Raw genomic sequence first — 14,087 nt, 5'->3', positions numbered from 1 at the left:
TTCATTTGGATGGAAAGTGGCATAGAAATGCAAGAAATAAAATCAAAACCAAATCAAGTAATCATAGTAATATAATGCATTACTATGCAATAGAGGAGTTCATTACCGAGTACTGCCTGTTTGAAGAGCTTTACAGTGCTTCATGTAGATTGCCAAAAGTAGATTGCCAAGGCCAACCAAAACCTGGGTTTTCCTGTTTTTCAGCTTGTACTTTCAGCTGCTACATTCCATGAGTCGTAAGCATATACATCTATGAAAAAGCAATGAGGCTGTGGTCAGTCTTAAGATTCTTGCAGATTCATCTTGTGCATATTTACTTGGAAGAAAGATCCACTCGGTTCCAATTAAGGGCATGCGGGATTGCAGTTCTAATTTGTTGCTTTCTTTGTGGCTTCTGAAATCTTTCTTATGCTTGTATATAGTTCTTACTTGAGTGTTAAGTAAGATTTCAGACTACAGCAGGGTTTTCCAAAGTGTGGTCTGTGGACCACCAGTAGTCCACAAGCTTCATTCAGGTTGTCTGTGGCATGTCCGCATTAAATATTTATAATGATTTTAATTGTGTTTTTATTGCCTTTTATTTCTTGTATTGTGTTTTATTGTATTACAATTTAAATTCCTTAGATAAAAATGCAATTAAAAATTATACAGCATCTAACAGAATGCATTACAGTTGCTACTACAGGCAAAATAATCATTAAGTAGTTCAACAAGATTTAACTAGATTTATTTATTAATATGCATACTTATCTACTTCATAATGGAAACCTAATTGTATCTGCTTTCAAAGAAGTAGAAATAAAAAGCAGAAGATTATTGCCATCCATTTTCCTCAGACTAGCAGTATTTAAATGAACCAGTGTGGTGTAGGGTTAAGAGTGGTGGACTCATAATCTGGTGAACCGGGTTCGCTTCCCCGCTCCTCCACATGCAGCTGCTGGGTGACCTTGGGCCCGTCACACTTCTCTGAAGTCTCTCTGCCTCACTCACTTCACAGAGTGTTTGTTGTGGGGGGAGGAAGGGAAAGGAGATTGTTAGCCGCTTTGAGACTTCTTAAGGCGAGTGAAAGGGGGGTATCAAGTCCAAACCCACCCTTCCTTCCTTCCTTCCTTCCTTCCTTCCTTCCTTCCTATGGGATTTATTTTTTAAAATGTATTTTATAACCTGTTCAGTATCGCAGTACAGTCGTACCTTGGATCCCGAATGCCTTGTGAGTCAAATGTTTGGTTTGTGAAGGTTCTTTGGAACCTGAATGTCCAACACGGCTTCTGATTGGCTGCAAGAGCTTCCTACAGCCAATTGGAAGCCGCACCTTGGTTTCCGAACGTTTTGGAAGCCAAATGGACTTCTGGAACAGAATCCGTTCGACTTCCGAGGTGCCACTGCAGTGTCATGTCTTACTAGCATTACTTGTTATTGTAATTCCGTATTGTGAAACCACAGAGTATGGAGGATCAAAAGACTAAACAGGTTAATCCCTAGAGGCAGATCACCCAACTACCAGCTCCCTATCTAAACAGCATCTATTGATAAGATACTTGAGCAGTGGGGGTAATATTTCCATATGCTTGTTTCCCATGTTGGTTACCTCTGTAGGAAGCAGTTGTGTGGGTTGGGCAGAGGTAATTCCTCCTGCATCGGTTTTTCCAGGCCCCTAAAATGTGGCAATATTGATGTTGTATTATTATTTATTAAATTTCTAAACCACCATTCATTTGACGATCACAGGGCAGTTTAAAATATAAAAATGCAAAAAATCAATAACATAATAACAAACAAAAACAATACCTCCCCCAGTTTAAAATGCCATTGATAGTTTAATTAACCAGTTTATAGTAGGCCCACAACTTATACACATTTTACTTGTGCACATTCAGCTTTACACACATGGCAAAAATTAATATTACAGTGGTGCCCCGCAAGACGAACGCCTCGCAAGACGGAAAACCCGCTAGATGAAAGGGTTTTCCGTTTTGGAGGCGCTTCACAAAGCGAATTTCCCTATGGGCTTGCGAGTTCCTGCAGGGTTTTTTCCCTTTCCCCCCCCTTTTTCCTAAGCCCTAAGCCGCTTATCAGCTGATCCGCTAAAAGCCGCTAAACCGCTAATAGCGCTAATCCGCTAAGCTGTCAATGGGCTTGCTTCGCAAGACGAAAAAACCGCTATACGAAGAGCCTCACGGAACGGATTAATTTCGTCTTGCGAGGCACCACTGTAATAAAAAGGGGCAGAAAGGGGGTGGGGTTCTGGGGGAAATGGTTTTGGCAATCCCACCTGCCATTGAACCCGTTGAGTTTTGACTGTACGTGATTCTGGGTTTAAGGTGTGATCCCTGGAAAGTAACCCCCACGTAATTTGCAGGCTTACTGTAGTTCAGGGAACAGTCACTTTCATAAAACTAGTTTCTCTTGTTCATAAAATAAACTGTGAATGGAGATTTTGTAATAGTTTCAAATATAATGTTGACACTCAGAAATGCATGCAGCTGATTCTCTGTAGGTTATCCAGAATTGCCAAGGAACTTCAACCCATCTGTGCATGCTTGAGATAATACCAGGCCTGCTTATATAGTAAGTGTTAATCAAAGCCTCTGTTCATTGCTTTCCAGTCATTAAATATTTCACATATGAGTTCTGTAAGAACTCTTGAGCGGTTGCTGTCTGGACCCAGTGAATTGTCCATTTTTAACATGTCATTAAGGCCTAAAACTCTCTCACCACCATTTGCCTCCATTCCTCAGACTCCCTTCCTGAAAAGGTTTGTTTAGGCACAGAGATCTGCCTTACGTCATTCACTGTGAAGATGGATGGAAATAATTCATTCAATTTCTCTGCAGTATCCTCTTCTTCTAGCACACCTTTGACTCCCTTGGTGTCCAGAGGTTCAACCATTTCCCTATCTGGTTTCCTGCTTCTAATGTACTTAAAGATTTTATTCTTGATGGTTTTTAGCAGTGCACTCATTTGTTTTTCATCCCTTATTGTCTGCTTGTATTTATTTTGCCTAAGTTTGTCTTCCTTTTTGTTTTCCTTATTTGAGCAAGACTTCCACTTTCTGAAGGAAGCTTTCTTGCCCCTCCAGTTGATTCCATGATCAACTTTTTTAGGGCACATTCTGTGCAAGTCTAATTGAAGTCATTATTACAGTGCTTCTTCCTTTGCATGTCTCTTTACTTTTATTCTTCATCTTAATTAAAAGGGAGGAGGATGTGGCATGTGGAAAGTCCTGAGGACCAGATAGAGCAGCCTGGATGAAATATATGTAACGTTTTTTCTTTCTTTTAGAGAGTTGGAAACAATATTCAGATTGTAGCCTATGAAAGTATAGGGAAAGAGGTACAGAATTTGACACAGTGTACAGAAATTATTTGTGAGAATTTCTTGAGTCATTCAGTGGCCTGATAGGCATGTACAGTGGTGCCCCGCAAGACGAATGCCTCGCAAGACGGAAAACTCGCTAGACGAAAGAGTTTTCCGTTTTGGAGGTGCTTCGCAAAACGAATTTCCTATGGGCTTGCTTCGCAAGACGAAAATGTCTTGCGAGTTCCTGTGGTTTTTTTCCCCCTTTCTCCCCCTTTTTCTAAGCCGCTAAGCCGCTTATCCGATAAGCCGCTAAAAGCCGCTAAACCGCTAATAGCGCTAAGCCGCTAAGCCGTCAATGGGCTTGCTTCGCAAGATGAAAAAACCGCTAGACGAAGAGACTCGTGGAACGGATTCTTTTCGTCTTGCGAGGCACCACTGTAATGACAAGCCAGAATTATTAGTATTCATTTCATTTCTCTGCTGCTTTATATTTTTAAGAAAAAATCTCAAAGTTGTTTACAACATATTAGAACATCAAATAAAACAGTCCAGAAGAAAACATTACCCAAAGAAAGACAAATAAAGTATAGTACATTCAAAGCAACATAATTAGCTGGAAACTAAAATATTATCTTGATGCTTTCAAAATAAAACATTACCAAAGGAAGTCAAATGTAAAATGCAAATGTTAAATATCATAACTAAGAATAAAGTATTATCATAAGCATAGAACATATCTGCTGCTGTTGCTACCAGTCCTGCCAATGGTAGTTCATAGCGGGCCTTGGCTGTGGAAGCCCAGGCTCAGTGACCTGGGTCTGCCCTAAGAGACAGCCAAGATGTTCCCTGGTCTCTTCAGCATCCACAACTTTTGTAGCTGGAGTCAGTCAGGGTCCCATCCTCCCAGGCCCTTCCAGGAGTTACTGCCAAGAATTATGCAAACTATGGTTTACTAGAAGTGAGGAAGCATCCTGGTGCACACTGCTAACATTGCACCCGTCCCCTCCTCCATTTGCCACACTATGAGGAAATAAACTAGAGCGCTAGCAAGCCATTACTTGCAAACCAGGGCAGTAGATTTGAAACTTACCGTACTTTTCTCTCTATAACACGCAGATTTTTTCTCCTAAAAAGTAAGGGGAAATGTCGGTGCGTGTTATTGAGCGAATGTGTGGTCCCTGGAGCCGACCCTCCCGAGCGCAGGGGCAAAAATCAGGGAGGAGGGAGCTCCGTGAGAGAGGAAGCTGTTGCTTTCCTGCATTCTGCCTCAGGGTCTTACTGCCCACCCTCTTCTGTTTCGGTTGCTGTTTGCTCAAATGGAACAAAGAGCAGGCAAATCCCCTCCCCCCCAGGCAAGCAGAGGGGAAAGGAAAGGATCGCGTCAGTCCTTCCTTCTAATTCCTCTCCGTGTTTATGCAGGTGGGAGAGAGACAGAGAGAGGGCTGGCTTGGGTGGCTGGGTGGGGGAAAACTTTTGCTTTCCTTTCCTCCCTAACTTTAAACCCCTCTCCTGCATTCTTAGCCAGCTGCTTCTCTGCACACCCCTCTCGTGCTCCTTGTCCCTTCTGTGTTTTTCCTTCCCTCCCCACTTGAAACGTGGTTACAAAGCATGGATCCACATGGATCCTCAGGATCTTTGCATTGGGCCACACCAAATTCACCATCACATCACATTACATGTCCATGGCTACAGCCTGCACCCAAAAAATCACGCACCCACTGTTGCCTGGGGCTGCAGTGGTGCAAAAACATGGTTGCAAAGCATGGATCCACATGGATCCTCGGGATCTTTGCATTGGGCCACACCAAATTCACCATCACATCACATCACATTACATGTCCATGGCTACAGCCTGCACCCAAAAAATCACGCACCCACTGTTGCCTGGGGCCGCAGTGCTGCAAAAACGTGGTTACAAAGCATGGATCCACATGGATCCTCGGGATCTTTGCATTGGGTCACCCCAAATTCACCATCAGATCATATGTCTGTGGCCACAGCATGAGGAACAAAAATGATACATCCACTGTTTCTTCAGAATTTTTTTCCCTTGTTTTCCTCCTCTAAAAACAATGAGCGTGTTATGGTCAGGTGCGTGTTATAGAGCGAAAAATACGGCAATTCCACAACTTGTTTTCAAGTTTAAATTTGGCTGACCAAATTTAATTTAAGATGGAGGGCCACTACCACCATCGTGACAAGCTGAAAGTTGATATTGTTTCCCTACAGAAATCATCAGGCTGCAGCACTAGACTGCAATTTCTGCATGCTCACTTGGGAGTGATCCTTCTAAATAAACATGTACAGGGCTAAGACTGTCGGACATTTAATGTGCTTGTTTTCTTATATTAAGTGATCAAATGACAAAACATGGCCTGTCTCATATTTTTCCATCACTAGATACCCTATACTTTAATATTCAGTCATTATTACATTTGAGAGATATAATGGCATGGAGGCTTTAGTAGTGGCTGAGTAAATTCATGGAGGAAACTTCCATTATTTTGTGTATGTTTGGACTGTCACTCCTTGCACTACATTTGAGATTCAATCGCATTCTTTCTGTCCAATCTTTTAATTTCCAGAGGTTGTCTTGAGTCAGGAACCATTTAGTTTTTACTCAGGCACATGAAATGTAACTCTGTGGTGGTTTTGGTTGTCTTTTAAAATAAAATTTTGCACAGTCCTATTTCACCCCTCCTATTTGTGGAAGGAATCATATGTGGGGTAGGAATGGGGTGGACTATAGAAAGAAATCTGTTTGATCTAAAACTTACAGCTTAACTTGTAAATTTTGAAGTGACAGGAAGACCAACAACTTCAGTCTTGTCTTTTTCTATTAAAATGTAATTAAAAAATATAAGTTGTTGTGCATTTAAGATGTCTATAATAGGCAGAATAAAAATACTGTACACCAAAACAAACCAAAGGAGTCCCTACTCACACAATGCCTTCTGTTGTCACCTATGGCTTTCTTCATCATGAAAAATTGATCATCTTTCCCTCCCTCCCTCCCTCTCTCTATTTAAGATAAAGGGCTGTGTCTGTGCTTGTGTTGTTGACCCCATCTACCTTGCCAAGCACCACTCCTGCCCCCCCCCCCCCGCAAATGTTAGAAACTGAGATATGAAAACCAGGAGCTGAATGGCACCTGAAACCTAGGTTATGGGCGCAACAAGGGAATATCTAGGCAAACTTTTTTATAACAAGAATACAAAGCTGAAAATGAATGAACTGCAGCTAAAATATTATGTTAATTTTTCACATGGTACAGTCCTTCCCCTGCCCGCCCCCCAATATTTGTAAGAAGATCTGTTCTCTGGTCTTCACAGAGTAGCTGGAAGTGGGGAGGCAGAAAAAGGTCCTCATTTCCTGCCACTCTGCAGTTTTAATCTGAAATCTGAAAATGGAGGGTTAGGAGGGAAGTGGCGGGTGGCATCAGAGCAAGACTGGGAAGCAGTTCCTGGGGAGCTGCCCTAGTCTATTTGTTCCTCCATGGTTTGTTGGACTATTATGTCTCTCTTCACTTGCCCCTGCCACTAAGGGAGGTCGGCTGGTGAGCTATTGTCACTCTGTAGTTCATAGCACCACCTCTCTGTGCTCAAGCAAATTGCAGTGTGGCAACATCCTTATGCAGACAATTTATAAAGGGTGAAAAAAGGCATCATTGGGCAGGATATAACAGCTTGAATTCATGATGACTTTCAGGTCCACCTTGACTGATTGATTATATCACTTGAGTTTGAGGTGGATTTTTATGTCTGCTGCCAGTGCTTTTTTGCAGTCTAGCTTTCTGTGTTCTTGACAATTATTTATTCAGAAACTGCTTTTTTCTGTGTGATTTTGGATGCTTTGAAAGTGTGATTAATAAGGATTTAAAACTTCCCCATTGGTCTTCCTCATAATAGAAGATGATGTAATGTTCATGAAGTGTAATGACTACCCTATTTAAAGAAATAGTTAAAAGTGTACATAAATGTTGCCATATTAATTTTAGATATAATTTTAATTTTTTGCACACTCCCTCAGACCATGCTTTTATATTAGTTTAGGGAATAGTAGTGAAAATATATATGTACATTGCTATTCCAATTTTAAAATTCTTACTGAAATAGAAAGCAACCAATGGCCTTGGAATAATCTGTAGTTTATAGGAATAATGAAAACAATCCAAGAGTTCCCAGATGAGGCAATAGAAGAAAATGATCTGCTTCGTAGCTAACACAATGAAGCAATAATAGTATATACTCATTTTGAGATGAAACTTATTCCTACTTCTCTTCAAGACTCAAAGCATGTTCAGTTATATGTTTGCATTGGGAAATATTACCCAAAGCAATTACAAATCTTTCATAGAGGCAGCAGGCAAGTTGAAGGAGTAATAATCATAAATGTGCATTATGACAAAAATAATAAAATCAAACAGAACTTGACAGGTTCAACTCCATTAAGCCTGAAATTCAGCATTTTGTACTGCATTATGTTTCTGGCATCCATAAAGGCAGCAACACAATAATCACTGAGCATCCACATGCTGTGAATCTGATCAGTTACCCCAGTGCTGAAAGATATTGAATAGCAAGAGGAGAAAATTTTGACTTTAGACATTGGCCCGTTTCATCCATCATGGTACTCCAAACTATGGTTTAACATGAACAAGCAGGCATGGTTGGTGAACACTGCTCAGATCTCACCTGCCCCATTTCTCCCTATCCCAAGTCAGGAAGAAACAAATTAGTGTTGGCTTAGTGCTACATGTGAACCACCACTTGTGGTTTGTTTGTCTCCAAATAAACCATGAGAGGAATCCAACATTTCTTTTTGTTTGGGTTTGTTTTCTCCTGGCTTCAGAAAGGGAAGAGTGTGGCTTATGTGATTTGAGCAACCTGCGCTAGCACACTTATTCATAGACACACCTTGGCTTACAACACAAGAATGGGTCATCTTTACACGTCTTTAGCTGCCAGGCAAAAACATTTCTCATTACCCAGGCCTTCGGCCACTATGGCCTGTTAAATGTGTATTTATTATAATAAATAATTTTATTATTACGCTGAGTATTATGCTTTTAATATTAAGCTGCGTAAATTATGTTCTTAATGTTGTACACCGCCCTGGGATCTTTGGATAAAGTGCAGTATATAAATTGAACAAATAACTGAAATAAATAAATGGCTTGCAAACTGAGATTTTCTGTACAACCAGCTCAAAATTACTGGGGGGGGGGCATTACCTGGCTGTAGGCAGGTGCACATCAGTTAACTGAGAACCACACTTTCAGCTTTAGTAAGAACAATTTCTCATTAAATAACCTTCATGATTTTCCTAGAATTATAATTACATCAATTGCCTTGAATGATTGGAAAGGAAGCAGGTACCAGACTTGGTCCAGGCATGTTTTTGTTTCCATGCTACTCTTTCTGGCCAGGTGCCTAATATGATGACCACTTGCAGGCAGACAGTGTTTTGTCTCTGCATAGAGATAAGATTCTCAGCCTCTAAATGTGCTGTGTATTGCCTCTCACATTTTGCACTTTTGAATGCTACTGATCAGTATTAAAAGGTAATGGAAGATGTGCTTGGGAGTTCATGTTGTGCTGGTTTTTCACTGTATAAGGGATAAGACTCGTTAGCTAATACCTGTAAACCTAAAAGTCTCAATGTTTATTTCATTTTCCACAAACATAATTTCAAAGCTAGAAACTTTAAGTTACTAAAACAATTATTATCAAACAGAAAATGTATATACCAATTCTTTTCAGAAATGTTGATTAGGAATTGTCATTCCACTGTTTCATTGTTTTGTTTTTGTTTTTCAGAAATGCGAGATAAAATGAGGAAATGGAGGGAAGAGAACTATCGGAACAGTGAGCAGATAGTGGAAGTTGGAGAAGAATTAATTCATGAATATGCAGCTAAGCTTGGCGATGACAGTAGGTCAAAGCTGTTTCACATCTCTTGCTGTCTTTATTCTGTGCAGCTGCTTTTATTATTACCTGATTGATTCTCCTATTACACCCTCAATATTATTTTTCTTTTACTTCACTTTTCTTGTGCATGCTGATGTATGGTACGCCCATAAAGCTCAACATCTGCCAGTTTTCCTGACTCTTGATCTGCTTTCCAACTTAAGGGTGTGGGCAGGGAGATGTATACCTAATCGGATGTATAGCCTGGCCCGCTAGTCATGCAAATACATTTGAGAGAACCCTTGGCCCAAGCATCCTTGGCCAAATTTCACTCATTGGTTGCCTTCACTCGTTTGAAGGATGGCTAAATTTTAAAATGGAGACAGAAGGTTATTCCTGAAATTTAACCATAACTTCAGCTACGTGGAATCAATATAAGAGTTCCTTTTATTATAGCGTTGGGCATGAGAGTCTAGGGCGTGCCTGGATTTTCATTATATACAATAGCTCTACATCATTTGGGGGGATCGTAAGTGCACAATACTAATTCTCCCCAGACAGAAACTTGGCACAGAGCATTTTATACCAGAAGGGAATTGTTTAAAAAGAAAGTCACAATAATGCAATACCTCTTTTTATATAAGCACAGGATAAAGCATCAGAGTGTTTTATGGCAAGAAAACTGTATAAAGTTGACCAAGGCTCTTATGTAGGCAGGAAGGGAATAAGTATCAGTGATTTGTTTTTAATGAGCTCATTCTACTTTCTCTTTCTTTCCTTTCTATAACTTAGTTAACCTAATTCAGACAGTATGAGCAGTTCATTTTTGGCAAAGGTCTCAAAGATCAGAACGGGTGTACCCTTCTTTATTTAATTTTAGGAAGTTTTGGTCTCAGTAACACTGACATTATACAAAGAGAGAGAGGGGAGCAATATTTCTGAAATGGGTTCATTTCTTAGAACACTCGACCAGAGGTCTTTCAGTTTGGGATGTTATCATAAGATGTTACTAATATATCTCATAATGATGAGCATTAGAATATTTTTTTCAGAGAACAACTTAGTGGGGAAATTCTGTCCATTCAGATGTTTTTGAACTACAATGCCCATTAGCTCTAGCAAGCATGGCCAATGGCCAAGGATGGTGAGAGTTGTAGTTTAGCAACATCTGGAGAGCCAAAGGTTCCCCAAACCTGGCTTCGGTATACACCTGAAAGTTGCATATAATAGCATAGCACAGTCACTTTCTTATTTGGTTTTGAGATTTAAAATTTGAAGTGCCCAGGAAAACAGGCCTGCATATGTTGTCTCCCGAGTTTAATGTAAACTCAGTGGGTGATAGAAAGGGCAGTGATCTCAACAGGGAAGTTGAGTGTGCTGTTTTTCATCGCCTTTCACTTAGTAAATTTATAAATGAAACATTTACCTCACTCGTTTTGTCTTTTCGGAGAATCACTGATAATAGTAGATTCCCTAATTAATAGTGTTCATATGATGTATATGAATGAATCCTCCATATGTTTCCTGGTGTCATATCCATTTTTGTTTCCAGAGGCTATGTAGTTTCTATTCTAAGAAAGCAATCTGATTTTAATCAAGAAGGCATAGAACATAATAGCCACACATTCACTGAAGTGGTAAAAGCCAAAATCAGAGTGATTGTTGTGTTGTCTGTGGAAAGTAGATTTTCATTGAGGGGCAATCTGTACCCTCCCAAACCTTTAGTTTTTACACAGAACAATTCTATGTGTGTATCACAGAAATTTGTACACTTGTCTATTTCATGTGCATGCCTTTCCTCTTGAATGCCAAATGCTCTCAGTATAGTAGGGTAGTTTTATTTATTATTGTTCATTGTAACTTACAAGAGAGCATTATATGACAGTATAATGTACAGCTTCAGTCAACATGATACACTTTATTCATACAACCATTCACCCAGTCTCACTCACCACCCTCATCAGGCATAAATGCAAAACTCAGTTTAAACATATGTACCCACCATATGTACATTTCCCCCCGCTTTGTGCCACCACTGTCAAAATTGGAGATATCTCTGGGAGCTACAAAAAATTGCTTGGGATCCTGATCCAGCTTTCAGGCCAGGGTTTACCCATAATAATAATAATAATAATAATAATAATAATAGTAATTTATTATTTATACCCTGCCCATCTGGCTGGGTTTCCCCAGCCACTCTGGGCGGCTTCCAACAAAATGCTAAAATACAACATTTATAAAGGAAAAAATGGAGAAGAACAGAACACCAGAATTGGTGAAAGTGTCCCCTAAAAACTGTTGTTCTGCCAAACCCCCAAAGTGCTTTTTGAAATTGGGGGAGCTGTGAATCATTTCCATAGTTGGTTTGTTATCATAAATAGCTATTCTGGTGTAGTAATATTGCATTGTAATATGGAACACACTACAAAAATGCTTACGCAGCATAAGTGAACACTATAGCTTTTAAAAGTGTTTAGTAGCACATACTAATTTTGAGCACTAATTATGACAGGTCCATGTTTCCATGAAAAACAAAAGAATGTAATTTGTTTTAGGTGTTTTGAAAAACATACTACCTCATTTCATATGACAGATGTATTTTTGTGTGTTTTCTAGTCTGGATAATATATGAGCAAGTGATGATTGCTGCATTGGACTGCAGTCGGGATGACTTGGCACTGGTAAGTAGTCCAGCTGACCTCTGCTGCAAATGTAATGGCTTGGAACACTGCTTACCGCAAAGGATTCTCCCATTCTCTCCTCCTTCCTGCGGCTCCCTATGTCCCCTGAAAAGCTGCTCCTGAAGCTTGAGATAGCCTTTGGAATGGCATGGTGTGTAACATAGAGGGCTGCAGCAAGAGAGGGAATTGGTGAAATCTGGAGAGGCTGCCTTGAATGAGAGGAAGCTCCTTTTTAATTTACACAATGTGAAACTTTTCCGGGCAATCTTGTGGAGGTGCAAATAGGTGGTTCTAGATGGTCAGTTTATAGCACAATGTGCTTTTGGGGAGCTAGACAATCTCTCCCCACCCCCCAGTGGTTTTGTATTGCATTTGTCCAGCACTCTACTGCAAAATTCTGTTGCAATTCTTTTGTTGTCTTGTGAAGTTCTAAAAAGTTTTGTGTTCTTCAAAGATTAAGAGCTCCTCTTACTGTTCCTCATAGGCATGGAGGTGTCTTTAAGAATAGAATGATAGGCTGGTATTCAATGAAATCCTACTTAGAATAGACACGTTGAAATTACTGAACTTAAATTAGTCAGGTCCATTTACTTCATAGGTTTCTTTCCCCCCCACCACTAAGTTATGGCCTGGCATTTCTGTAGTAAGCTGCTTTTAAAAGTTTACTCTGTGCACTCGTCCTCTTCAGTGCTGGAGTGCATATTTTTCCTATTTACTTTTAAGAAACAACTAACAACTGTCATGTTCCTTCATGACAAATCTAGCTTCCATTTTATACTGATGAACTATTGCAGTTTAGGTCCTTCAGTGAGGCTAGCATGAACACAAGCATTGTGGGAAAACTAATACTGAGATTTTTTTGGATTGTGTAGACCTGGAGGCTTATAGAACCTTAAATGAAATAATGCCTACACCAATATTTTGCTTATAATTATCACAGGTCTTTCAAAAGTACTAAAAATATTTACAGCTACAGTACTTGGATACAAGCTGGGTGCCAAAATAATATCTTAGCTGCTATATTGTAAAGAAAATGTTGATACAGAATCTCAGTGTATGTCAACTTTTCAAATGATTGAAAGGTACCTCTCTCAATCTACTGATTTTTTTGTGCCATCTACAGTAAATGTTTTGCATGTGGGTTTCATTGCATAGCTGCTACGAAAATGTTTGTATTATGGAAATCCTTTTCATTTTGGTAAAAAAGGAGGAGACCTACAAACTAGGGAATTTGATACTTTTTCTCTAACCAGCAACTTCTGGTGAAAGAGCCATGTAAATGTTCGAATTATGTATACAGAATTTTCTTGCTGAAAGTTTGTTCCTTAGTTTGGCAGTGGATGTGAGCTCAAGGAAAAGTATAAAGGGAATGTGAGAAAAAAGATCATTTATGAATTTTTAAGCTAATTGTAATTTCAAGAATAAGAGAGTTGTTTTTCTTTATCAATACCTTATGAACACAGTTTTGGAACAATTTTATTATATTAGAATATCTCATTCTGATATCTCAAATATGACTGGGTTCGTAGAAAGTGAGATGCAGTGAACATCACTGTTCGTTCAGGAGATCTTGCCAGTATCACCCAATAAAAAGAAAGCCATGATAAAATCATGGAGTTGGAAGGGGCTTGTAAGCCATCTGTTTCACTCCTTCCTTGATGAGAGAAATCCAGAGCTAGAGCAACCTAGCTATCCAACCTTTGTTTGAAGACTTATGGTGGGATAGAGCCCATTCCCTAGGTATGGTTCTACTGCCATAAAACTCTTACTGTTAAGAGTTTCCTAATTTTCAACCAAAATCTGTCCTACCAGCTGTATATAGAGCAAGATGTGGCGAATGATAAGCATGTTTTACAACATAAAGGGTTTTTTAGAAGGGGGACCCTTTTGTATTGCATCACTTCACCCATGCACTCATATCCTTTCTGTCTTCAGTGGAAACCACTTTTGAAATATTTCAAATAAACTAGGACAGTGTTTTTGTGTATATGTAAACTGAGTTCAAGATGGCCTGAGGTGATAGTAAAGGAAGTAGGTTTAATTTTCTTTGAAACTCACAGTTTAATAAAGTAAAATAGCTTTCTAAATCAAAAGTAGTTGGTCTTCTTGTGATTAAAACCTAGAAATGAACCAAATCAAACAGTCTCGGATTGCTTCAGGGGCAGTGGGTCTGTCAGTGATGGAAGGCTGTTTGATC

General features: G+C 39.6%; 1 protein-coding gene across 1 annotated transcript in view; it reads left to right on the top strand.

Moving 5' to 3' along the window:
- The window catches only part of EMC2 (ER membrane protein complex subunit 2), a 43,183-nt gene that overhangs the window by 2,257 nt on the left and 26,839 nt on the right, over positions 1 to 14,087 (top strand). The window contains exons 2-3 of the mRNA XM_081874708.1: positions 9,120 to 9,233; positions 11,826 to 11,890. Of these exons, the coding sequence (XP_081730834.1) occupies positions 9,120 to 9,233; positions 11,826 to 11,890 (179 nt within the window). The remainder of the gene's footprint in view (positions 1 to 9,119; positions 9,234 to 11,825; positions 11,891 to 14,087) is intronic.

Source organism: Podarcis erhardii (assembly GCF_964252035.2).
Source record: "Podarcis erhardii genome assembly, chromosome: 8".
NCBI classification, from domain to species: Eukaryota; Metazoa; Chordata; class Lepidosauria; order Squamata; family Lacertidae; genus Podarcis; species Podarcis erhardii.
This window is presented reverse-complemented; position numbering and strand designations above follow the sequence as displayed.